The 27886-nt window shown below is 49.3% G+C and overlaps 1 protein-coding gene across 1 annotated transcript in view; it reads right to left on the bottom strand.

The window, feature by feature from the left end:
• LOC141085803 (uncharacterized) overlaps nucleotides 1–27886 on the bottom strand; it is a 187733-nt gene that overhangs the window by 81419 nt on the left and 78428 nt on the right. Inside the window, exon 10 of the mRNA XM_073571369.1 lies at nucleotides 24726–24770. Coding sequence (XP_073427470.1) covers nucleotides 24726–24770 — 45 coding nt within the window. The remainder of the gene's footprint in view (nucleotides 1–24725; nucleotides 24771–27886) is intronic.

The raw sequence follows: 27886 nt of genomic DNA, 5'->3' as shown, positions 1-27886 counted from the left end.
GAGAGAAGGAGATGTGTAATTGTGGACTGTAAATAAATGCACTGAGTTACCTTCAGTCCCAAATATATACTGCCAGTTCCTCCATGGCATATATGGCATGTGACTATGTGTAGGAGGAGGGACTCAGCAAATTGTTTGTCATCATCATCATCGTCTGCAATGACCTGTGCGTTACCTTTAGACCCAAATAAAGATATTGTAAGGTAGCGCTTGTCATTAAGGTAGGGGATACTCACTAGGCAGCCGATAAATCAGGTCCGACACAGGTTTCTGAACATAAACTCAGTCCATTCGGTTTATTATGCAATATAAACCATCAAACAGCAACAGAAAGTTCATATCAAGCCAGCATAGTGTCCATGACAGAGCTCCCCTCTGTTAACCTGATGCTCACACAGGCTTTGTGATCTCCATGTCAGGAACACCGCACTGAACTTGCTCACTGAGCCAGTGCGCGTGTCCTGAGTAAAGCGAACTGTGCTCAAAGATACCTGTGGAGCGGGCAGCAGCCGAGTAGATGCGTACTTCAGAGCAGCAGGACCTGAAGCACGTGACTGCTAGGGGTGTGGCCTAAACTCCAGAGAGCTAGGAACTGCAACAGAACTCCTAGCAGGGTAACTGCGAGATAAAGTTACCAAGGGGCATAGACAGGGAGGATAGTCAGGACGTAGCCAATGAGTCATACACAGAGATAGCTGCAAGAAACAAGAGGGGCAAGCAGAGAGTAGTCAGATCACAGGCAATGAGTCATACACAGGGAGGGAAGCGCAGTACAGAATCAACAGGCAAACTCACAACTGGAAACAGAACCGGGTCAGAACCATATAAACAAGCTATAACAACGAACAGGCACAGGCACACAGAGGTCAGCACACTCGGCCAAAGGCAAAAGTATAACTGGCAGGGATTGGAGCTTCCCAGGGGTTTAAGAAGCTTTCCCAGAACCAAAAAGAGGCCACAATAATTAACCCCAGGTGTGCAGGTCAAAACCTGCCCTGAGCTCCAGACATTAACCCCTGACATGCAGCTCAAAAACTTGCACTGGGATCATGACACTCCAGTACACAGGCTCTCTAGCCTCACAGTTATATCCCCTGTCAGGGTTACCTCATGGCTGCTTCTCAGTGCAGACGTTCATTCCCTCTCCTGGGAACTATCAGACACATGCAGCCATAATACACCCAGGCACTCAGGAAGGCAAACCCATCTTCCAGCGAGACCTTCCAAACAGACCAACCGGGTCCAAGCATTCACTCATGTGACCTACCCTGGTCATCTTATATGGTGCAAAGCCACACCCACCACATCACATGGCTCTGACCTCATCGCAGGTCCTACAAGCATACTCACATAGTCTTTACTATAGGCGTTTTTAGACACACACCCCTGGGTGGATTTGCAGGTGGCTGGTCCTGCCCATCTCACCAACCACCTGAAGACTTCCCTAACACATTGAAACAGAACCTCAGCAGTATCACTGCTGATCAACACATAAACAAGTCTTCATCCCAAGGCCACCCACCTTGGGATACATAACGATCATTCAGCATCCTGCCACTCATCCTCTCTCCTGGGACACCCACACAGCGTCCCCTAGCGGACACAGTTGTCACTACACCACATACCTCCCCCCTCTGTTCAAACTTGTGGGGTTGAACACACAACATTACCCCAGGATCTCAAGACCGGGCACTCATTACACCTTGCCCAACAGGTCAAGCGAACCGTCTCCATCTATCATACGGCCTCATCCCTACGTTAGACCTCCCCCAGCGGTCACAATATCGGCCTTGGTCTTTGACCTTCCAGTCACGGTCTGTCTGCGTTGTCAGACACTGTTTAGTCTCACAGGGGCTAAGGTCTCTCAGCCTTGTACTGCCCGTCGCACTGCCACTTGCTGACATTCTTCGGCCATCTGCCATGTCTCTACTTGGAGGAACCCTTGGGTTCTTGGGTTGAAGACAGCCGCCACTTGGTGTTCCGTACCTCTTTATGGATCCGCAGACGGTCTAGCCTCAACTGCTCAAACTCTTGCAGGTACCCCACTCGATACTCCAAGAGCAACCAAAAGTTTCTCAGGCTTTCCACGGAGCCAACCACCATGATGGGAATCCTACCCTCTTCACTGGATACCTGGTCTTCATCATCAGGAGGGATCCACACCCTCACCACACCAGAGATATTTACAAGGTCTTGCATTACCTTCCGAGTCTTCCAATAATTCTCCCAATCAGACCTTTGGGTACCGGAATTAATTCTTTCTGCAAACCCAGCCGATCCATAGCCTCCCTTGCTAACTCTAGGCGTCGAGCAGCTTTCATATTACTCCGCCTGACCAACTGTTTGGCGTGGAGACATTGCAAATGCATCTCTTTCAGGACAGCTATCTGGTTTGCTGTATCTTCCCTGGCTGATATTATCACCAACTGCCGAGTCTCAGATGCCCAGTGCACCTTACACGCTTTGACGGCGTCCTTAAAAGCCTGATGCACCCCTTCCTCAGTACAGGCTTCTTGCATGTCCTTGGGCACGTCAATCACAGACTTTAAGGTCGTGGTCTTGCTCTTTTCCTGGACAGAAGGCTCTGGCTTTCCCATGGACACTTCCCTCACTACAGTTGACCCGACCGGGTGACTGTCTTCTTCAGTTCTTAGCTCACAAACTTCATGAGATTATATCTCTTCACGACCCTTTGCCAAGATGGGTACTGGCAGTTCCATCTTGTTATCACTCGGGCCCGGCCACTGTAAATCTTCGTCCAAGCTCTTCTCCCACAGAAGACCTTTTACTACTCCTCTGAGTTCTTCCATCTCTTCCCTAAGGGTCTTGTTCACGCTTTGCCAGGTGGACAGGTGACCTTTGAGCTCAGAGACTTTCTTCTCTAGCTCTTCTATTCTGTGCTCCCTTTCTCTCTCAGAGCCACAGTCACCCCCAGAGTCTGAGTCACCCCGATCTGCCGAGTAATCCTTCCAGTTACCCACTAACCGTGTGAATACTTCAGCCGTCTTATCAATCAAGTCACCATCAGTCATGTCATGAGATGTCAGGTCCGTCAGTTGGGCAGACGTACCCCTTCTTCCGGTCCCTTCTACATTTGACCTGTCCACTTTAGGAGGTGTCACCGTCTCAGTGTTCTGCTAGCCCCACAGTAAAAATGTCTCCATCCTCCTGCCACACATCATCAAACAAAATAAAGTCCCGGCCTCTCTCAAAGGCATACACTAAGTTAGGTGGTATCCCGCCATCTTGTCACTCACCACTTTTGGACCCCTCAAACATTACTCTGTCTACCGCATAGTTCACCGTGACCCCATGTTTACAGCTAACCTGGACCATTTTCTCGGTCAGACAGAAAATGAGAGGAGTTCCTGACAGAGTCATCTGACTACTCTTTGAGTCCAACCGTCCAGAGACTCCTTCTCGGTGCAACATTACGGTATACACCTGCGGCCCATCGGTATCTGGAAAGAATCCCACATTCTGAAAGAGTCATACACGAACACTGCGGTTCCCCAGAGATGTTCACTGAGGTACCCAGTGCTGGCCTTTTCTGGACCACCCCGATTTGGGTCGCTGCCCCCCTCTGGGACTCCACCCCTTTTTGAGTTACAACCCCAATTTGGGCCACCGCCCCCTTTCGGGATCTCCCCATGTTCTTTCTACAGGTCTCCTTAGACCACAGTTCACACAAACAGTTTGTCTCTTGGGCCCATACTGGCCCTTTAAGTATGATACCACACAAGTTCTTGCTGGCACCACCACAGCTCCTGCTGACACAGATCTCCCACACCTCTGGCTGCCGCTCACACACAGCTGCTGGTGTCACCTTCGTAACTCCGCCGAGTTACAGCAAGCCGCTTGTCTCCTTTGTAACGTCCCCGAGTTACAGCATGTCACGTCCGCCATGTCTGTTTGTCTCAAGAATCCCTAGAGCAGTGTGCACACTCACCTCATGTCTGAGCTGCAGGATGCCTGCGTTTCTGTTCTGCCTTCTGTGATCTTCTCGTCATGTCTGGAGTCCTTGATCATGTGACGTTTCTTAAGATCCTGCACTGTCTGGTTCAGCAATCATCTCGTCATGTCTAGAGTCCCGGATCATGTGTTCTTCCTAGGATCCTGCACTGGCTGGTTCAGTGATCATCTCGTCATGTCTGAAACCCTGATCATGTGACATTTTCTAAGATCCTGCACTGTCTGGTTTTGCTATCATCTCGTCATGCCTAGAATCCCGGAAGTGCTCCCCTGGTCCTGACCTGGAGGAGGAGGTGCTATGCCCTATATCAGGCCGCCCCTTCCTATGCTCAGGGCCTGATTATTGTGTGGCTTCCCTGCATGGCTGCTTGGTCTGTGGGGTTGCTCCCTCTATTCTGTGCCCTTGCACTCTGCTCTGTCGTGTGTCTCTGCACACGCTCCGTGCTCGTATTCCGTGTCTTGTGCTATGTCTTGTGTTGTCTCTAGTGCCATGTCTTGTCTTTGTCATGCTTTGACTTGTAGTCCTTCCTGTGTTCTCTACCTCGCCTGTTTTGCCATGTCTTGCTTTAGCTATGCTTTGACTTGTAGTCCTTTCTGTGTTCTCTGCCTTGCCTGTTTTGCTATGTCTTGCTTTTGCTATGCTTTGACTTGTAGTCCTCCCTGTGTTCTCTGCCTTGCTATTCCTTGCCTTGAGTTCCTCCCTATGGTCTCTCTCTTTGCTTGCTCCGCCTCGCTCTCTCCTATGGTGCCCTGTAGTGCTCCCTGGCACACGCACCATTTTGCCTCTCCTTAGTGCTCTTTCCTATGTCTAGTCCCAAGGTCTTCCCTTGGCCCGGCTCTGGGCTTCTGCCTACGCTCCGCTGCTAGACTCTGTCCTCGCTCTGTCCTGGCTCTGTTTCTGCTTGTGTTCCTTGCCTTGTTCCCTGCCTTGTCCTTGCATTGAACCCCCGGCGTGGGTTCCCCTTGGCCGTCTCCTGTGCCGTGGTAAGTGCCACGTGTTTGTGTACAGCCGTGTGCACTGGCCAGTGTGGCGTGCCCCCTGCGTGGCTCCTAGCACGCAGCCCTTCCTTGTGCTCTGGCGTGGCTCCTAGCACGCACCCTGCCTTGAACCTTGTGCCTTGGCGTGTCTCTACACGCACTCTGTCTTGCACCTTGTGCCTTGGCGTGTCTCTACACGCACTCTGTCTTGTACCTTGTGCCTTGGCGTGTCGCTACACGCACTCCGTCTTGTACCTTGGACCCTGGCGTGTCTCTACACGCACTCTGTCTTGTACCTTGTGCCTTGGCGTGTCTCTACACGCACTCTGTCTTATCCTATGCTTTGGCGTGGCTCTACACACGCACCCTGTCTCGTTTGTGAACCCTGGCGTGTCCCCTACACATGCACCTTGCCTTGAACCTAGCCTTGAACCCTGGTGTGTCCCCTACACACGCACCTAGCCTTGGACCTTGGCGTGTTCCCTAAACACGCACCCGGCTTGGATATCTGTCGTGCCTCCTTGCCTGAACCCTGGTTTGCCTGCCGGATGCCCGGAACCTGCCGACCGTTGCCAGAGGTCCGGAACCAGATGACTACGGCCTGATGTCCGGAGCTGACGTCCGCAGCCTGATCCCTGGACCCTGTCGGTCGTTGCCAGCAGTCTGGAGTCCGATGCCATTACCTGCACCTAGGCGTGCCACCTGGCACGTACCATGTTATGGACCTTGGCGTGCCCACGCGCGCACCTTTCATGTTTTGCTTGTTTACACTGTATGTGATCCTGAGTTATTCTAATGAAGATACCTTGCACCTACGTCTAGTCTCGTCTTGCTTCCTGCTCCTCCTAGTCGTCAGACACTCGTCTAGTGTCCCCTGAGCCGGCCGTCTGGTCCCAGCAGTCGTGGTGGCTCACCCCCTTGGTCTTGCCCCTGACACTCCCTGTATAGGGGGTGGATTCTCACAAGGTCAGCTCGCCCTCGGTGGGTGGGTGCCATGACCCAGAGGGTCCACTCAAAAAATGGGCTCAGCAGGAGCTGAGTCCGTCACACAGCAAGTCGCTTGTCACCTTCGTAACTACGCCGAGTTACAGCAAGCCGCTTGTCACCTTCTTGACCCCACGGAGCCACCGCAAGCTGACTTGTGAGGTAAAAGAAAAAAAAACACACATACAACACAAAACTCACGTGTCCTGTCTGTGTTCTATTCAGGACATCCGTCTCCTCCTCTGACCTTCCAACACACAGGGCGCACCGGGTGCTGTTCAGGGAGCCGACCCTCCTCCCAGGGTTTCCCAACACACTGATCTCAGCAGGACCACAGTCTTTCTCACTGACCCCAGTCAGTACAACACAGACACCTGTCCGTTACCTGTGTCGGCCACACAGGTTCTCGGGTACCTCATATCCACAGAGGCACCCTATAGCAATCCACAGTCTCTTTCTCTGACCCTGGTCAGCATACCACACGGCTTTCACGGCCGTCACCTGCCGGCCACGCAGGTTGTCGGACCCCTCTACCGCAGAGGTGTCCTATAAGTCTCTTCCACTGACCCCGGTCAGTATATCACATGGCTTTCAAGACCGTCAGCCCTCCTGGCTCATTGTTGCCAGCACTGCAACACGTGCTGCTGGAACAGTTGCCCTTAGCAACTGAATTTTGCAGTCCTCGTCCGTTGCCCCTAGCAACAAGGCTACAACACTGCCCTTCGCATTCTCCACCAATTGTAAGGTAGCGCTTGTCATTAAGGTAGGGGATACTCGCTAGGCAGTGGATAAATCCAGTCCGGCACAGGTTTCTCAACATAAACTCAGTCCATTTGGTTTAATATGCAATATAAACCATCAAACAGCAACAGAAAGTTCTTATCAAATCAGCATTGCGTCCATGACAGAGCTCCCCTCTGTTAACCCTGTGCTCACACAGGCTTTGTGATCTCCAGTACACAGGCTCTCTACTCTAGTCTCACAGTTATATCCCCTGTCAGGGTTTCCTCATGGCTGCTTCCCAGTGCAGACGTTCATTCCCTCTCGTGGGAACTCTCAGACACGTGCAGCCATTACACACCCAGGCACTTAGGAAGGCAGACCCATCTTCCAGCGAGACCTTCCAAACGGACCAACCGGGTCCAAGCATTCACTCATGTGACCTACCCTGGTCACCTTATATGGTGCGTAGCCATGCCCATCGCTTCACATGACTATGACCTCATCGCAGGTCCTACAAGCATACTCACATAGTCTTTACTATAGGCGCTTTTAGACACACACGCCTGGGTGGATTTGTAGGTGCCTGGTTCCACCTGTCTCACCAACCACCTGAAGACTTCCCTAACACATTGAAACAGAACCTCAGCAGTATCACTACTGATCAACACATAAACAAGTCTTCATCCCAAGGCCACCCACCTTGGGATACATAATGATTATTCAGCATCCTGCCACTCATCCTCTCTCCTGGGACACCTACACAGCGCCCCCTAGTGGACACAGTGGTCACTACACCACAATATACTTTACTGGCCCCTCATCCATGGTATATACATACAGTATATGGTATGTGTAGGAGGAGAGACTCAGCAAATTGTTTGGTATATCATCTTGTCATAGTATTAAGCTATGCATCCATGTATGCAGAAAAAACCAAACTCCTCAGGAAAAATGATTTTTTTTTGCATGATTTTTGCGCGTTTTTTGCCCTTTTTATGTGTTTTTTACAGGAGCATCCTCCCGCTCATAGAATATAGTTAGAAATGCAGATTTTTCTGTGAAATTAATGAGCATGCTGCGTTTACCGCGATGCATTTTTTCACGGTAAAAAACGCATCAATGTGCACAAAAAGTGCAGAATTCATTAAAATGAATGGGGTGCTTCTTGTATGCGATTTTGAAGCATTTTACCAGGAAAAACGCTTAAAAAACGCGAAAAAACGCTTATGTGGGTACACAGCCTTAGGCTAGGTTCACATTGCGTTAATGGCCCTGCATTCAACGGGATCCGTTACATAGTGGCACTAATGCTATGTAACGGATGCGTTAACGCACCCATTGGCTGCAATGATACTAACGCATCCAAACGCATGTCAAAATCAGCATGATGTGTTACTTCATGACGCACCCCTGATTGCTGCAGACCGCGTTCAAGGGTACATCATGAAGTAACGCATCATGCCGATTTTGACATGCGTTTGGATGCGTTAGTATCATTGCGGCCAAAGGGTGTGTTAACGCATCTGTTACATAGCGTTAGTGCCGCTATGTAACGGATCTCGGTGAACGCAGGGCCATTAACGCAATGTGAACCTAGCCTAAGTCAGGACTGAGGAGGATTCAGGACAACACTACAGGGAGGAGGATAGACAATGTCAGTTGTTGCTGCTAAGAGCTAATACTGACTTGCAAGAAATTCTTGTGCGAGTCTCTCGCATGAAAACCCGGCACTGCCGCCGGCACTGGGACTGGAACGTGCGTCTACATGTATTTCTATGCAGCCGCACACTCTGGTCCGAGTGCCAGTGGCTGTGCCAGGCATGAGAATCGTGCGAGTCTCTCGCAAGTGAGTATGAGCCCTAAAGGTAGGGTAAATAATATAAAGTGATTTTAGGCAAAACCTGTGGAGAGATCTAGGTCCAGCCCCAGTCATTATATAGAGTTCAGCTGGATTCAGACTTGCATATTTTACAATCCGTGTGAAAATGGCTGCACACAGATCCGTTTTCGTCTCCATTGACTTTCAGTGGTGACTAGAGTTGAGCGACTTTTGGTTTTTTAGGGTCGAGTTTCGTTTCGTGAAACCCGACTTTTCCAAAAGTCGGGTCGAGCAAGATCGGCCGATTATAGGGAAAAGTCGGGGTCGTCCCGAAACACGAAACCCAATGTAAGTCAATGGGGAATAAAAGTCGGCAGTGAGAGGAGGACAGGAAACACACCTACAGTGCTCATTTGAATGCCAAAAGCATCAATTCTTCTTACTTAAGCTGGTCAACCTTAATTAACTTAATAATACAAGTTACGCACTGAAAAATGGGGGTTATTTGGCTAAAGTTGTGGGGGGGTAGGGCTGGCTTCAGGTTTTCATGTGCCCTGGGCGAAAGAGCGCCCCTTTAACACATACCACAACTCATCATGCTCCGATACGGCAGAGAAATAGCGGTATAGTACAATGAAAAATACTTCACTTTTTACATCTCATGACGAGGCCCATCTATTTCTCCATACAGAATCATTGGTCCCATATAATGTTTGAAACAATATATGATGAGCTCCACATAATGCTATAGTATATGTTGGTCCCCATGGATGAAGCTCCACTGTCTTATGGGCCCAAATAATGCTCCAAACATAATGGGCCCCATTTCTAATGCTCTAGTGTATAATGGGCCCTGTAAATGCTGCTCCAGTGTCTGATGTCCACCTTTGGAATGTTCCAGTGTATGGTGGGCCCCATCTATCATTCTCCAGAGTATAGTGCTCCCCAAAAATTGCTGTCCCAACATTGAAAACAATCAAATAAGTCTCCTCGCTAGGGAATCCCTGTACTAGTCTGGACTCCTCGTCGTCCCCATCTTCCATCTCACTGCACAGTATTTCAACCTTGCAAGTGCTGTGATCCTGGGCAAGCAGGGGGGGCCCACTCGTTGGCGACGGCACTGGCACAGGGCCCCTGATAGTACGGTGGTGTGTCTGATGGCGGGTGGGCCGAACCTGCACTTTCATCTGCAGCTTCCTCTTTGTCACCGTGTAAGATGGAACTGTATTTGGGAAGGGTAACCTGAGTTTCATCAGGGTCAGATTCAGGCCGTGTAGCGTGCGAGGGGAATGTAGTGGTCTGGGTCAATGTACCAGCAGATTCATCGAGCAGTGGCTGGGCATCAGTGCACTTGTGTCGCCCCCAGGAGTACGGTCACCACAGTGGCATTACCTTCCTCCTAGGGAGTGTGATGTCATGCTTGGGAGCAACGAAGGATCTCTCTAGCAGGTCAACTGATTGGGCGGCGTTATTCCCACGAGTCATGACCCTCCAAACAGCGTTCATGAAGGCAAAGTGTTTGTTTTACGTGGGCAGTATGGTTGCAAAGCTGAACCTTAAAGGAATGTCCAGAAGGGCACCACCAGGAGTGGAGCCTACGGTTAAATTCGACTCCACCTGGGAAACCTCAACCATGCCAGCTACAGAACAGATGCACACATTGCAAGCTTAATTCCGTTAACGAACGAGACTCCGTCATGCCCCCTGGTCCGAGTCCGGCTTACTAGAGGGACACGTGAGGCTCTGGCACATGAGATTGGCCAATAACTGGTGTGTCATGCCCTTACATGTCCGTGGCTGCATGTGCGCTACACTGAAAAGGCCAGCGTTTGTCACTTACAGGTGCAGATAACCCGCTGAACAACGTTAGTGATGGGGATCACTGATTACAATTATTACCCGCGATCGATGATTTCCCAGTAAGTGCAGGTCAACCGCAGTTCCGGAATTAGGCCTAACCGTCATTCCTGAAAAAATGAAAAACTTACGTGTGCAAACCACAGGTGCTGTAGCTTGCTTAACAGCTCGCCAGCCGTTCTCACGCCCAGTATGGATTACACGTGATTGCACAAAGGTGAGAAAGGGTACCGTATCCCCGGATAACATGTATGGATAGCGTACACATTCAAAAGATATGTCTATACATCAGGAGGCAGGCTCAGACGGTGTTAGGCCCAGTATGGCTTGCACGTGATTGCACAAAGGTGAGAAAGGGTACCGTATCCCCGGATAACATGTATGGATAGCGTACACATTCAAAATATATGTCTATACATCAGGAGGCAGGCTCAGACGGTGTTAGGCCCAGTATGGATTGCACGTGATTGCACAAAGGTGAGAAAGGGTACCGTATCCCCGGATAACATGTATGGATAGCGTACACATTCAAAATATATGTCTATACATCAGGAGGCAGGCTCAGACGGTGTCAGGCACAGTATGGATTTGACGGCCCAGACTACACAGCGGAGTAGCAGGGAGAGGTAAAGATTGCAAATGCTGGGGCCCTGCCCAAGCAAGGGGGGCCCACTCGTGGGCGTCGGTACTGGCACTGGGTCCCTCATAGTACGGCGGTGTGTCTGACGGCGGGTGTGCACCACCACCGTCAGAGACACTTGATTGCACTATGAGGGACCCTGTGCCAGTGCCCGCGCCCAAGAGTCGGCCTACCCACCTGTCCAGGGCAATGGCACTCGCACGGTGTCGTGCGCTAGGTGGTGACCCCGGCCATGGGGGGGGGGCAGCACAGTTAGGGAGTTTTAGAAAGTGGCATATGTTGATGTTGGACATTCAGCTGATGCAAAAGGCGAAATAGGTCAAGTCCCAGGAAGAGGTGGACCAAAGCAAGCCATTTTTCTGTCACCCTATGTGTCATCAGGGGAGAGTGGGACAAAATCCTTGGAAACCCATGCATGGTTCATTTTAATGAAGGTTAGATCATCCACATTTTGGGTTGACAGACGGGTCCTTTTTTCTGTCAGGATTGATCCAGCTGCACTGAAGACTCTTTCCGATAGCACACTTGCAGCTGGGCAAGCGAGCTCCTGTAAGGCATATTGTGCCAATTCAGGCCAGGTGTCCAGTTTAGCGGCCCAATAGGGGAATGACCTGTGTGGGAGAACATTGATATGGGAGGAAAAGTAGTTTGTAACCATAGTTGACAACTGCTGTCTCCTGTCACTTTCCATCGATGCTGTATTACCAGTTGTGTGAGCGGTACTTGAAAAATCAGTCCACAACATTGTCATGAGACCCCTGTCTCCAACGCCACTTCTGCTGTGTGCACCATGAACACCTCTGCCAAGCTGCCCCCGGCCCGTACGGCTCGTGTGAGAACCATCACCGCTGCTGTGTGCTGGGAATGCCTCAACCAACCGATTTACCAGAGTTGCTTGTTTATTAGCCAATATTAGGTCAAGGTTCTCCTGTGGCATGATGTTTTGTAATTTGCCTTTATAGTGTGGATCCAGGATGCTGGCCAACCAGTAGTCGTCATCGTTCATCATTTTGGCAATGCGGGGGTCCCTTTTTAGGATCCGCAAGGCATAATCTGACATGTGGGCCAATGTTCCCGGTGTCAATGATGCACTGCGAGTGCTGGTTGGAGGAGCACTTTCTGGCAAATCCACATCCCTCCAGTCACGCACAAACCCTGTACAAGACCTTGCCACGCCAACATTTTCACTTGCCCCACGAGATGCATCCTCCTCCCCTAAGTAATCATCCCCATCATCATCCTCCTCCTCCTCTTCTTCCTCCAACTCGTCCAGGAGAGGTCCTTGAGCAGACAATGGCTGAATGTCATCAAGGATTCCCTCCACCTCTTCCTCCTCGTCATCATTGGCTGCAGACGCCTGCTCCTTAAGGTGCATCAAAGTTTGCATGAGCAGACGCATAAGTGGGATGCTCATGCTTAGGATGGCGTCGTCTGCGCTTACCAGCCGTGTGCATTCCTCAAAACACTGAAGGACTTTACAGAGGTCTTTCAGCTTCGACCACTGCACACCTGTCAACTCCATGTCTGCTCTCAAAGTGCCTGGCCGTGTATCCTCCCACAAATGCATTATGGCCTGCCTCTGCTCGCACAGCCGCTCCACCATGTACAGGGTGGAGTTCCACCTTGTTGCAATGTCGATAATGAGGCGGTGGTTGGGAAGGTGAAGCAATCGCTGCAGCTTCTGCATACGAACGGAGTGTACAGGCGACCGGCGGATGTGCGCGCACTGTCTTCGCACCTTATGGAGCAGGGCTGTTAACTCCGGATAATTTTTGAGGAAGCACTGCACCACCAGGTTCAAGGTGTGAGCCAAGCAAGGTATGTGGCTGAGTTTTGAAAGGGCTATGGCTGCCACAAAATTACGGCCGTTATCACTAACTACCTTGCCTGCCTCAAGATGTACACTGCCCAGCCATGACTCAGTTTGTCGCTTCAAGTACTCGGCCAGCACCTCGGCGGTGTGTCTGTCGCCCAAACACATCATCTGCAACACAGCCTGCTGACGCTTTCCACTAGCTGCTCGATAGGGGGACACCTCGTGTGCAACAGTGGCAGCTGCAGATGGAGTGCTCGTACGACTGCGCTCTGTGGATGAGCTTTCGCTTCTGGAGGAGGAGGGTCGAACGCCTACAGCCAACTGTTTCCTATACCGTGGGCTAGGCAGCACTGTCCCACCACCGCTGTCCCCTGTGGACCCTGCATCCACCACATTAACCCAGTGCGCAGTGATGGACACGTAACGGCCCTGGCCATGCCGACTGGACCATGCATCAGTTGTGAGGTGCACCTTTCCACTTACTGACTGCTTGAGTGCATGGACAATGCGGTCTTTCACATGATGGAGGAGGGCTGGGATGGCTTTGCGAGAGAAGAAGTGGCGACTGGGTAGGTCATAGCATGGTACTGCATAGGCCATGAGTTCGCGGAATGCTGCGCTTTCCACCAATCGATAGGGCATTGTCATGTCGGACACTGTTCACACCACAGCGTCCGGCAGGCAGCGGTAGTTCCATCTCCGTCCACTATAGCCTCAGTGGCGCCGGCTTGATTTTACTCAGGTTATCTGGGGTTAATCTAGCTGGAAATCAGGTGGGATGTTTGGTCACGCCCACGGTCTTTAAATAGTCGTGCTGGACTGTGGGCGTTGCCGATTATAGCTTGTGTTTTGTGCCAAGTGGTTCCGGTCTGGAGTGGAGGTGTTGGAGAGAGAAATTCATATCTGGTGTCGTATTGTTACCTTTTTGCCTGTGTCGTTGTTACCTTTTTGCCTTCCTATATTTGTGCTTTGTTTTGCCCTGTTCACATTATAGTATTGTCCTGTGTGGTTGCGGCGCGGTGTGGTTTGAGTTCTCCCTGTCTGTCATTACTGTGTGGGTTTTGGTGGTTTGACAACTCACTGGGTGGAGGGTGGAGGGTTCAGCTTAGGGCTGAGCAGGAGATAAGGAGAGGCTGGAGGCTCAGGCATTTGCACCTTTAGCAAAAACCCTGGGTTGAGGGTCAGACAGGGTTTTCCCTAGTTTGAGGGACTTCGCAGGGGCCCGGGTTTGTCAGCCTCCTTTGACCTAAGCCCCGCATAACATTATAATCGGCCTAACATTTTTCCATGGATTCCATGACTTCCATAAACCGCCAGTTGGCGGCGCTGTCCGTACAGGTCACCGAGTTGAAGGGGGCAGTTCAGCAGCAGGGCCTGGTTGTAGCTAATGTACAAGCGGCTTCTGCTGGTGCAGGTGCAGAGCCTAAGATTCCGCTGCCTGAACGATTTTCTGGGGAACGCAGCAAATTTGTCATCTTTCGGGAGGCCTGCAAGTTATACTTTCACATGCGCCCGGTCTCCTCAGGTAATGAGGCTCAGCGGGTGGGTCTGGTGTTATCATTACTGAGTGGGGACCCCCAAGCATGGGCGTTTTCCTTACCAGCCGACTCTGCTACGTTTCATTCGGTTGAGGCTAGTTTCACACTTGCTTTTTTTTGCAGCGCGTTTTTCCCGCAAAAAAACGCATTGAAAAAACGCATACATAAGCATACAACTGCTGCGTTTTTTTCAAGCATTTTTATGAGCATGCATGAAAAAAACGCAGCATTTTTATGCGTTTGTATGCGTTTTTAGCGCGTTTTTACCACGTTTGCGTTTTTTTCCAACATTTTTAGGTGGCCCCTCACACTACCAAAACCATGACTTTACTAACCCTAACCCTAACCCTGACCCTAACCCTAACCCTGACCCTAACCCTTAACCAAATCATACTTAACCCTAACCCAAACCCTAAACCCTAACTAACCCTAACCCTAACCCTGACCCTAACCCTAACCCTAACCCTGACCCTAACCCTAACCCTGACCCTAACCCTAACCCTAACCCTGACCCTAACCCTTAACAAAACCATACTTAACCCTAACCCTGACCCTAACCCTTAACCAAACCATACTTAACCCTAACACTAACCCTAACCCTGACCCTAACCCTAACCCTGACCCTAACCCTTAACAAAACCATACTTAACCCTAATCCTGACCCTAACCCTGACCCTAATCCTTAACAAAACCATACTTAACCCTAATCCTGACCCTAACCCTAACCCTAACCCTAACCCTAACCCTGACCCTAACCCTTAACAAAACCATACTTAACCCTAATCCTGACCCTAACCCTGACCCTAATCCTTAACAAAACCATACTTAACCCTAATCCTGACCCTAACCCTGACCCTAACCCTAACCCTAACCCTGACCCTAACCCTGACCCTAACCCTAACCCTGACCCTGACCATAACCCTAACCCTAAACCCCCTTAACTAACCCTAACTCTAACCCAAACCCCTAAATTCCATGATTTAAAAAAAAAAACGCATATGCAAAAAAACGCATACATGAGCATGCCAGTGCGCACATATGCGCATCCATAGGCTATAATGGCCATTTTTAGCGCAAAACGTGCGCATATGTGCGCATGCGCTTTTTTGCAGGGCCAAAAAATGCAACATGCTGTGTCTGGAAAATCCCAACGCACACCCCAAAAAAACGCAGCGCATGAAAATCGCATACATGCGCTGACCAGTGCGCAGGTATGCGCACCCATGTTAAATATAGGGGAAAAAACGCATGCGCAGGTGTGCGCTTTTTTCCAGCGCTAAAAAACGCAAATATGAAACCAGCCTGAGAATGTTTTTTCAGCACTCGGGCTCATTTATGATGACCCCGACAGATTGGCTTTAGCAGAATCTAAAATCCGCGCCCTCCGTCAGGGGGAACGTATGGCGGAAGACTATTGTTCAGAATTTCGCCGTTGGGCAGTAGACACACAGTGGAACGACCCAGCGCTGCGGAGTCAGTTTATTCATGGGGTCTCAGAAAGAGTTAAACAGGCCCTCCTGATGTATGAGACTCCTGCATCGTTAGAATCTGCCATGAGTTTGGTTATTCGTATTGATCGCCGTTTGCGTCAAGGGGTGCAGGAGACGCTGCCTCTGGGGGAAAGCAGGGGTGCCAGTGTGGTTGCTGCAGATGAGCCCACGGAACCTATGCAAATCGCTGGGGTATCACATGTGCAGCGTCGCGTTCCTGGGTTCAGGAAGCATGGAGCATGTTTTTACTGTGGTAAAAGAGATCATTATGTAAATGCTTGTCCTGTGCTACCAAAGAAAGTCGCACCGGCGGAAAACTGGTAAGCTCAGAGGGTATGGAGGAGGCCCAACTGAGCGTATGCATATCCTCCATGATGGTATCTCAATGTATGCTCCCTGCCAGGGTTATTATTGCGGGCAGAGAGCTACCAATATCAGTGTTTGTGGATAGCGGTTCAGCCACCAATCTCATGGATGAGGAGTTTGCACGCATGGCAGGTTTCAAGATCGAAAAACTCCCTCATGCTATTCGCGTGGTTACCATTAATGCCGCTCCCCTCCCACAGGGGGAGATTACTGAGTTTGTAGCTGAGGTTAAACTCCACATTGGGGTCCTACATTCTGAGTGGGTTACATGTAAGGTACTCAATAATCTCCCAACACAAATAGTCCTGGGTTTCCCATGGTTGTCTAAGCACAACCCGGTGATTGACTGGAGAACCCAGGACATAGTCCAGTGGAGCAGTTTCTGCCAGGAAAATTGCTTGGCCACATGTGTGTCCGCCGTGAAGTCCAGCCTTCCGGAGGCATTGCTGGATTTTGCAGACGTATTCTCTGAGAGGGGTTGCTCAGAACTACCTCCACATCGAGCCTATGACTGTCAAATTAGGTTAAAACCCGGGGCTAAATTGCCAAAGGCGAGGATGTTTAGTATTTCTGGTCCGGAGAGACAAGCTCTTAAGGACTACATTGCGGAGAGTTTAAGTAAAGGGCACATCCGGCCTTCATCCTCACCTGTAGCAGCGGGGTTTTTCTTCATTAAGAAAAAAGATGGGGGGTTACGCCCGTGTCTGGATTTCCGGGAGTTAAACCTGATTACGGTCCGTGATCCCTACCCGATGCCTCTGATCCCTGATTTGTTCAACCAGGTGGCTGGTGCGAAGTGGTTTTCCAAACTTGACCTCAGGGGGGCATATAACCTCATAAGGGTCCGTCAGGGGGATGAGTGGAAGACGGCATTTAATACCCCTGAGGGTCATTTTGAAAGCCTAGTTATGCCATTTGGGTTGACAACCGCGCCTGCTGTGTTCCAACATTTCATAAATGATGTATTTGCTCATGTGCTGGGGAAATTTGTGATTGTGTACCTGGATGATATCCTTATTTATTCGAGCGACCAGGACACTCATTTAGAGCATGTCAGGCAGGTGTTACAGCTGCTCCGTGAGAATAAGCTCTATGCTAAGCTTGAAAAATGCGTATTTTTTGTTCAAGAGTTGCCTTTTTTGGGATATATTGTGTCCGCCGCAGGGTTTAAAATGGATGCCGCGAAGGTGCAAGTGGTGCTGCGATGGGAACGGCCTGGTAATCTAAAAGCGCTCCAGCGGTTCCTTGGGTTTGCCAACTATTATAGGAAGTTTATTAAGAATTTCTCTACTATAGCCAAACCGCTCACGGACATGACGAAAAAAGGTACCAATCTCGCTATCTGGTCTGAGGATGCGGTGCGTGCATTTGAGCTTCTGAAGAACCGTTTTGCTTCAGCCCCTATTCTGGTGCAACCGGAGGTATCTAAACCTTTTACGGTGGAGGTCGATGCGTCTGAGGTGGGAGTGGGGGCAGTACTGTCACAGGGCTCGTCCTTGAGCAATTTGCGTCCATGCGCCTACTTCTCCAAGAAGCTGTCGCCGGCCGAACGGAATTACGACATGGGCAACAGGGAGTTGTTGGCCATCAAATTGGCTTTTGAGGAATGGCGACACTTCTTGGAGGGGGCGGCCCACCAGGTCACAGTCATCACTGACCATAAAAACCTGCTCTATCTGGAGTCGGCCAAGCGTCTGTCTCCCAGGCAGGCTCGCTGGGCATTGTTTTTTACACGTTTTAACTTTCTGGTGACTTACCGTCCTGGGGCAAAAAACACCAAGGCGGATGCCTTGTCCAGGTGTTTTCCGGGGAGAGAACCTCGGGAAGATCCGGTACCCATCCTCCAGGAAGGTGTAGTGGTTTCGGCTCTCACGACTGAGGTAGAGGCGGAGATTGCCGAGGCCCAGGAGGAGGTACCACCAGGACTTCCCGCTAATAAGTCGTTCGTACCCCTTCATCTTCGTCTTAAAGTGTTGGGGGAACACCACGACTCGGTCCTGGCCGGTCATCCAGGGGTTAGGGGCACCTTGGAACTGGTATCGCGCCGCTTCTGGTGGCCAAAAATCCGGCAGGATGTGGTTTCGTACGTGACAGCTTGCATCACGTGCGCCAGGGCCAAGTCGCCCAGAACCAGTCCTGCTGGCACTCTACAGCCTCTGGGGATACCTAGTAGGCCATGGACAGAAATCTCCATGGACTTTATCACAGACTTGCCTGCCTCGGCGGGGAACACGGTCATCCTGGTGGTGGTTGATCGATTTTCGAAGATGGCGCATTTTGTGTCATTGCCTTCCTTGCCCAACGCGAAGACGTTGGCTCAGATCTTTGTGCAGGAGGTGGTCAGACTGCACGGAGTTCCGTCGGACATAGTGTCTGATAGGGGTACCCTGTTTGTGGCGAAGTTTTGGAAAGCTTTTTGCTCACGATTGGGGATCAAGTTGTCTCATTTGTCGGCGTTTCATCCGCAGTCAAATGGTCAAACTGAGCGCATGAACCAAAATCTGGAGCAGTATTTGCGATGTTTTGTGTCTGACAACCAAGAGGAGTGGTCGACGTTCCTTCCCTTGGCCGAGTTCGTATTAAATAATCACCGCCAAGAATCATCGGGAGAGTCTCCGTTCTTTTGTGTTTATGGGCACATCCTCAATTTTGTACCTTGCGTCAGGGGGGCCCTGGGGGCGTCCCAGAGGAGGACCGGTTAGGAGTTCAACTATCATCGGTCTGGAGGAGTGTGAAACAGCGATTGCTGAGCATGAGTGCAAGATACAAACGTGTGGCTAGATGCGTGCCAGGTCCGGACCTGTGTGTGGGTGATTGGGTGTGGTTAGCTACTAAAAACATAAAACTCAAAATTCCATCATTGAAATTGGGTCCAAGGTTTATTGGCCCTTTTAAGATTGCTGCCATCATAAACCCGGTTGCTTATCGGTTGGAGCTTCCTGCGGTATACAAGATACACAACGTGTTTCACAGGTCTTTATTGAAAAAGGTGGTAGGCTCTGTGGACACGACGCTGATGCCACCTCCAGTCATGGTGGATGGCGATTTAGAGTTTGAAGTCTCCAAGGTGGTGGACTCTCGAGTACTGCGCCGTACTCTTCAGTATTTGGTGCACTGGCGGGGGTATGGTCCGGAGGAGAGGTCTTGGGTACCAGCCTCGGACATACATGCGGATCAGCTGGTCAGTTCCTTTCACCGCCGTCATCCGGACAAGCCGGGTCCTATGAGTCTTGAGGGCCCTGGGGTCCCTCGTAGAAGACGGGGTACTGCCATGTCGGACGCTGTTCACACCACAGCGTCCGGCAGGCAGCGGTGGTTCCATCTCCGTCCACTATAGCCTCAGTGGCGCCGGTTTGATTTTACTCAGGTTATCTGGGGTTAATCTAGCTGGAAATCAGGTGGGATGTTTGGTCACGCCGACGGTCTTTAAATAGTCGTGCTGGCCTGTGGGCGTCGCCGATTATAGCTTGTGTTTTGTGCCAAGTGGTTCCGGTCTGGAGTGGAGGTGTTGGAGAGAGAAATTCATATTTGGTGTCGTATGATCCATTGTTACCTTTTGCCTTCCTATATTTGTGCTTTGTTTTGCCCTGTTCACATTATAGTATTGTCCTGTGTGGTTGCGGCGCGGTGTGGTTTGAGTTCTCCCTGTCTGTCATTACTGTGTGGGTTTTGGTGGTTTGACAACTCACTGGGTGGAGGGTGGAGGGTTCAGCTTAGGGCTGAGCAGGAGATAAGGAGAGGCTGGAGGCTCAGGCATTTGCACCTTTAGCAAAAACCCTGGGTTGAGGGTCAGACAGGGTTTTCCCTAGTTTGAGGGACTCCGCAGGGGCCCGGGTTTGTCAGCCTCCTTTGACCTAAGCCCCGCATAACAGGCATCATCTCAAACGAGATTAGTTTGGCAATGTGGGCGTTCAAACCCAGTGTACGCGGATGAGAGACTGAGTACTTTCTTGACCTACTCATAGTGTCTGGGAGGGTGAGCTGGACTTGAGAGCTGCATATGGTGGAAGTAGCGGTGGACAGGGCGGACTGAGAGAGGGTTGATGATGGTGATGGAGTTGGTGTTCTTTCTGATGGCCTAGATTCAGTATTTCGTTGATATAACAGTGGGATTCCCTGACTGCTGTGGCCTTGCAACGACACCTCAACATTTGCTGCTGTGCTAACCGGTGGGCTTACAGTGGGGGAAACAATGTAGCATTGCTGACTACCTTCTTTGTGATCAGTTGCACATGTGGCACTTGAGGTTTGGTGTTGTGTCCACGCTTGCAAGTGCATGCTGGTTAAATGTCTAAGCATGCAACTGGTATTCAAATTTTTCAGATTTTTCCCTCGGCTAAAGGTCTTTGCGCACTTCTTACAGATAACCTTGGCCAGATCATGAGGATTTTGTTCAAAAAAGTGCCACACTGCACTCTTCCTACTTTGGCAGACATTTTGCGGCCTAGCACGCTGTGATCTTTTGACCCTCTGGACAAGCTGTCCAGCAACTCTTTTGATTTTTGGAACCTGTCTTTGGAGTGCTCCGGACCTGCCAGATAACAGCTGTTGCGATGTCGATGTCTGCTGTGGATGCTCCTCATCTGAGCTATTGGAAGCAGCACCCTCTTCCCCCAATGCATGCCAATCTGGGTCAACAACTAGGTCATCCATCACCTCCTCTTCAATGTCATGTGCACCTTCCTCAGTGTCACCGTGTATGGTGGTATAGTGTGTGGGAAAGGGCACCTGAGTCTCATCAGGGTCAGAATCTGGCTCTGTACACTGCGAGGACAATGTAGTGCTCTGAGTGAATATACCAGCAGAATCATCTATCAGCAGCTGTGCATCAGGGCACTCCATGTCAGATTCATCTTGGCCTGGGTAATTCACCATTTCACTTGATAATCCAGGCATGGTATGTGAAAACAGCTCCATGGAGTAATCAGTAGTATGGCCTGCTTCATCCTTCAATCTTGGTTGGGGTGAAGGACACAAGGAAAGGTGTGGTTCATGAACATGAGCCTCCAATGATGACTCAGTGCTTTTACTTTTTACAACTTCAGAAGAGGAGGCGATAGAGCTGGAGGCTGAGTCAGCAATGTAAGACAAAACTTTTTCCTGATGCTCTGGCTTTAAAAGCGGTTTGCCAACTCCTAGAAAACTAAGCCTTCGAAGCCTTATGGAGCCAGACGATGACGCAGGCTCAACACCTCCTGCATTTGGTCCTATTTTGCTTTTGCCACTACAATCAGATCCACCACCAACACCATCATTACCAGCTGCCAACCCCCGCCCAATTCCACGGCCTCTTCCACCAGCCTTCCTCATTTTTTGTAGAAATGTAGACAAAATCTAACAAACTATATAGTAATGTAAAACAAGGTACAAGGTGTCTATAGGACAGGAGAGATTTAGATTTTCTGCACACACTAGTGGACACTGGACAGTTTTGGATTGTGTGAGGCCCACTGAATATCAGAGCGCTATGTCACAGGCTCGATGCAACAGGTGTGAAAAAAGTGACTACAGGATAAGGGAGATTTTGAATTTCTGCAGACACTTGTGGACACTTGGATTGTGTGAGGCCCACTGAATATCAGAGCGCTATGTCACAGGCTCGATGCAGCAGGTGTGAAAAAAGTGACTACAGGATAAGGGAGATTTTGAATTTCTGCAGACATTTGTGGACACTGGACACTTGGATTGTGTGAGGCCCACTGAATATCAGAGCGCTATGTCACAGGCTCGATGGCACAGGTGTGAAAAAAGTGACTACAGGATAAGGGAGATTTTGAATTTCTGCAGACACTTGTGGACACTGGACACTTTTGGATTGTGTGAGGCCCACTGAATATCAGAGCGCTATGTCACAGGCTCGATGGCACAGGTGTGAAAAAAGTGACTACAGGATAAGGGAGATTTTGAATTTCTGCAGACACTTGTGTACACTGGACACTTTTGGATTGTGTGAGGCCCACTGAATATCAGAACGCTATGTCACAGGCAGAAATTGGCTAGTGTATCACAAACTACGAGATGTATGTAGAATTGGGCAGAATAGGAATCTCCCTAGAGTGTAGGTCTGTAAGAACGGAACAAGTCCTCCACTTATCCTTCCACAGTGACACACAGATAGCTTCACTGTGGCTGTGATAACAGCCGTTACACGGTACTGTGTGAGGAGCGTACACCGCTGTATGGTGTGAATAAATGCACACTCAGTACCTCAGCAGGACAAAAAAAAAAATTGGGATTGCTTTTAAAAAAGCAGTTTGCAGAGCAGTGGGGAAACAGCAATGCAGCTGTCAGGAAGCCTTAGAAGGCAGCCTAACAACCAACACCGCTGATCCACCACAATATAGCCTCCCTTGCACTGCACACACAGTGACTGGTGTGTTGCACAGGCAAAATCGCTAGCAGCAGAAGCAGTTTTTTTTCTTCTTCCCTGCCTAACGCTCTCCCTACAGAATCAGCAACCTCTCCCTATGCTAAGATCGGCAGAAGTAAGATGGCGGTCGGCGTGCACGCCCTTTTATAACCCCTGTGACGCCCACCAAAGCAAGCCAATCACTTGCATGCCCTTCTGAAAGATGGTGGTGACCCCTGCCTATGTCATCACGTTGCCCACAGTGTCCGTGGATCCTGATTGGCTAAAAAAGAGCGCAAAACAAACTTTTGAAACGCGACTTTGGAGCGTAAGTCGCCGACCTCGTGGCCGACCTCATCCTAGGGTCGGGTTTCGTTTCATGAAACCCGACTTTGCCAAAAGTCAGCGACTTTTGAAATTTTTCAACCCGTTTCGCTCAACTGTAGTGGTGACGGATGGGACTTGCGTGTGCGTCCAGTTGTCACCGTTTTCCCACGGATCCGTGTGTCTGCATATTTTATCAGATGCACAAAAACGCAACTTGTTGCAGTTTTGTGTCATCTGAAAAACACACAGGCACAGGGACACGCACGGATCCGTGGCTACACGTCTGGAATTAAAATGGAGCTCTATGGAGCACGGATCCAGGACAACACGGATCCATGTGCTTCCGTGTGCACGGATCCATTTTGCGGGACTGAGCATGCTTGGAAGCAAGGGATGTGCTGTATGGGAAAGTGATGAAACTGTATGGAACAGTATGTAGACATAATGTGTGCATGCTGATCTGTCATACAGTGATCTTTCCCGCCTCACTAGAAGGGCTTGTGCCCTATGTTACAGTGTGTTAATGTTAATTAAATGTATTGGGAGCATGTATATAACATGGGGTCACCCGTTTAGGGGCTGCACGAGTGGGTCTGCTTTCACATTAGCGTTTTGGTACGGTGCATTGTGATGTGTAGCAATCCTGATGCATCCTGATCCAGATTACATCCCTATACTTAGGGATGCACGGACCTGCGCTTGCATCAGGATCAGGATGCATCATGTGCACCAACACATATCACAGCACTTACTAATTCACAAATGACATGAACAAGAAATGCCACAATACATGTTAAGACTACAACTGAGGAGCAGGGGCCTGATCACAAGAGCTGACAATCTGAGGAAACAGCAATGCTGAATAACAGTCTACACTGCGTCACTAGATACTGATACAGGTGTAGAATGAGGCTCTCACTTTACAGGAGAGACCGGAGCGAGAACTGTGGAAAACAGATTTCTATTTAAAGAAAGAACCGTTTTGTGAGTCAAAAGAGCAGAGTCGGATCACCAAAAAGAGCCGGACTTCCCATCACTACTGTAGGCTAAACTGAAGAAGAAGGGAGGAGCAACCTAATACAGAGCTCAACTACAGGAGGGACATAGGGACAATTTTCACACAGTCTAATTCTACCTAGCAGCAACAGGGAATTTTGCTGATTGGAGGAAGAACTAAAACACAGAGAAATATACATTGCAGGTTGTTCCCATTCATGGGACACAACAAGACGAGCTTGATTCGTTAAAGGGAATCTGTCACCCCTTTTTTCAGATATCATATAATGATATCATTCAATTGTGTGTCACATAAGGATTCTCTTAGTACTATGGCTTCCCCCTGACCCCGCACCTTTCATGCATAAATACCTTTTCTATATCGGTTCAGATGTATGTAAACTGCCGCTGTCCGGTCCGCTGGGCGGGGCTTATTCACCTGCTCCCCCCTCCCTGTCTTGCTCTACGCATTTCTTCTTGTGTAGAGCAAGACAGGGAGGGGGGAGCAGGTGAATAAGCCCCGCCCAGCAGACCGGACAGCGGCAGTTTACATACATCTGAACCGATATAGAAAAGGTATTTATGCATGAAAGGTGCGGGGTCAGGGGGAAGCCATAGTACTAAGAGAATCCTTATGTGACACACAATTGAATGATATCATTATATGATATCTCAAAAAAGGGGTGACAGATTCCCTTTAAGAGACACTTATTCGATGTCAATGCTAGTCATGATAACCAACCATCACAGGGTGGGGTGAGCTGGCAAATACTAAACATTACTTATTTACCAAATCATGCTAATTCTTTGGTGCTTTAAACAAGTTGTTACTTATTAAATATAAATTAATTTAAAAAATGCCAAACTTACCAAGAACTCAGTGACTTTCCTTTCAAGTTCAGCATCCTTATAGGTCTAGAAATGATGAACAAAACGTAACAAGTTAAATTACAGTGAGCTCTCAGACTTATTCATCAAAATGAGGTCTGTCCGGTTTCTTCTAGGGAGTCAATCACTTTGCCAGACAAACTAGTACAGCACACTGTGCTATTCTGTCCAGTATCTTCAACAGCGGCTCCTAACAAAGCCCCTAATAAAGAAGATGACCCATCTTAACCGCTTCCCGACCACTGACAGTAAATAAACAGCGGTCTTTGCTGAGCTTTGTGCAGTGCCGACATTCCTCTACGGTCGGCGGTCTTCCAACGCTCAGAAACTCACAGTCCTGCAAGCGCTGGGATTCCGATGCAGAGCGATAACACTGACTGTAAAATCATTGGGACCAGATTGGCTCAGATACAGATTATGTTAACCCTGTATTATCTTCTAGATGCCGCCATCAATAGTGATCACGACATTTAAAAGATTTTTAGAGGGAGTTACTTCTCTCACCCCGCTGACACCTCCGTAACGTGATAACAGGGGAGTGAGAGTTGTGATGGCAACCGGAGGTCAAATGATGATCTCCGGGTCTGCTTGCCACTGTGGCCTGTTATACTCAGAAAGCAGCAGGGTCTAACAGGCGATCTGCCAGTGTACAACTGACAGTTCTCATGCATTGAATACTCTCTACTGTTCTAGTTGAAATTCACGAGAGGTGTACTGGAGTTCCCAAAATGGGTCACTTGTGGGGTTTCTGACGTTTTGGCATGTCAGCGGCTCTTCGAATGTGACATGGCTTCCACAACCTATTCCAGCCAATTTTGAGCTTCAAAAGTCAAACAATGCTCCTTCTCTTCCGAGCCCCGCTGTGCACCTTAAGAGCAGTTTTCCAACACATATGGTGTATCAGCATACTCCATTTATTTTCACGGCTGAACGTTATAAAATTATGTGAAGCACCTGTAGTTCAAGGTGCTTACCACACATCTATATGAATTCCTTTAGGGGTGCAGTTTTCAAAATAGGGTCACTTATGGGGGGTTTCCACTGTTTAGGCACATCAGGGCCTCTGCAAACATGACATGGTATCTACTCCAGCCAATTTTGCATTCCAAAAGACTAATAGTGCTCCTTCCATTCCTGCCGTGCGCCCAAACAGTAGTTTTCCACCACTATGGAGTATCACCATACTCAGGAGAAGTTGCACAACAAATTGTATGGTGAAATTTATTCTGTTAGGCTACTTTCACACTTGCTTTGTTTTGCAGCGCGTTTTTCCCGCAAAAAAACGCATGGAAAAAAGCATATAAACGCATACAAATGCTGCGTTTTTTTCAAGCATTTTTGTGAGCATGCATGAAAAAAACGCAGCATTTTCATGCGTTTGTATGCTTTTTTAGTGTGTTTTTACCGCATTTGCGTTTTTTTCCAACATTAGTTGGCCCATCACACTAACCCAAACCATGACTTTACTAACCCTAACCCTAACCCTTAACCAAACCATACCCTAACCCTGACCCTGACCCTAGCCCTTAACCAAACCATACTAACCCTAACCCTGACCCTAACCCTTAACCAAACCATACTAACCCTGACCCTAACCCTAACCCTTAACCAAACCATACTAACCCTAACCCAAACCCTAACCCTGACCCTAACCCCGCTTAACTAACCCTAACTCTAACCCAAACCCCTAATTTCCATAGTCTAACCAATGATCAACAAAAAAACGCATGCGCAAAAAAACGCATACATGAGCATGCCAATGCGCACATATGCGCACCCATAGACTTATAATGGGTGTCTTGCTGTAAAAAAACGCATTGCGCACGCATGCGTTTTTTTGAGGCAAGTCGGACGCCCAAAAAATGCAACAGGATGCATTTTGTGCTCCCGAGCGCACACCACAAAAAACCCATGCGCGTAAAAATGCATATAAACACATGTGTATGCGCACATAAGCGCATCCCATGCAAAATATAGGAAAAAAAGCACATGCGTTTTTTAGCGCTAAAATACAGCGCAAAAAAACGCAAGTGTGAAACCAGCCTTACTCTTGTGAAAAAGCAAAATTTGTGGCTGAAGTAACATTTTTGTGGGAAAAAGTAAAATATTAATTTTTTCCTTCTACATGGCTTTAATTCCTGTGAAGCACCTGAAGGGTTAATACACTTTTTGAATGTGGTTTTGAGCACCTTCAGGGGTGCAGTTTATAAAATTATGTAACTTTTGGGTATTTTCTGTCATATAGGCCCCTCAAAGTAACTTCAAATGTGATGCAGTCCCTCAAAAAATTGGTTTTGTAAATTTTGTTGCAGAAATGAGAAATTGCTGATAAACTTTTAACCCATCTAATGTCCGAACAAAAAAATGATGTTTCCAAAATGATGCAGATATAAAGTAGACATGTGGTAACTGTTATTCATTATGTATTTTGTGTGATATGACGATCTGGTTAAAGGGAACCTATCACCAGAAAAAACACTATTAATCTGAAATATGGGGCAAATCTGTAGGCTAATAGTGTTACTAACCTGCCCGGTGCCCTCACTTAGCCAAATGCTGTTGGGAGAAAATGAACTTTATTCCCACCGGCAGTGTTCCGGTTTCAGTGACGGGGGCGAGAAAAGGTGAGAAAGGAACAGTTTGTTTTTAGAAAACAAATTGCAGTCAGTGGACATGGGTTTTCTAGAACCAAAAACCCCTTTAGAGAATAATGCACAGGGGCCCCAGGCAGCGCCAAGGTCCCCAGGCAGTGCACAGGGGCCCCAGGCAGGACATGGGGCCCCAGGCAGCACATAGGGGCAGAGATAGTGAACGGGTTCCCAGGCAGCACACGGGGTCCCTGGCAGCACACAGTGCCCCAGGCAGCACACGGGGGTCCCAGGAAGTGCACAAGGGCCCTTAGCAGCGCACAGGGGTCCCAGGCAGCGCACAGGTCCCCAGGCAGTGCACAGGGGCCCCAGGAAGCACACAGCGCCCCAGGCAGCACATAGGAGCCCTAGGCAGCACACGGGGGCCCTAAGTAGTGCACAGGGCCCCAAGCAGCACACAGGGGCCCCAGGCAGTGTGCAGGGCCCCTGGCAACACTGGTAACAACATTAACCCCTTAGTGACAGAGCCATTTTGCAGCTTAATGACCAGGCCAA

This window comes from Dendrobates tinctorius, unplaced genomic scaffold, assembly GCF_039654945.1.
Source record: "Dendrobates tinctorius isolate UK_male_01 unplaced genomic scaffold, ASM3965494v1 ptg000029l, whole genome shotgun sequence".
NCBI lineage: Eukaryota > Metazoa > Chordata > Amphibia > Anura > Dendrobatidae > Dendrobates > Dendrobates tinctorius.
The sequence above is the reverse complement of the archived record's forward strand: the minus strand, read 5'-3'. Positions and strand labels throughout refer to the sequence as shown.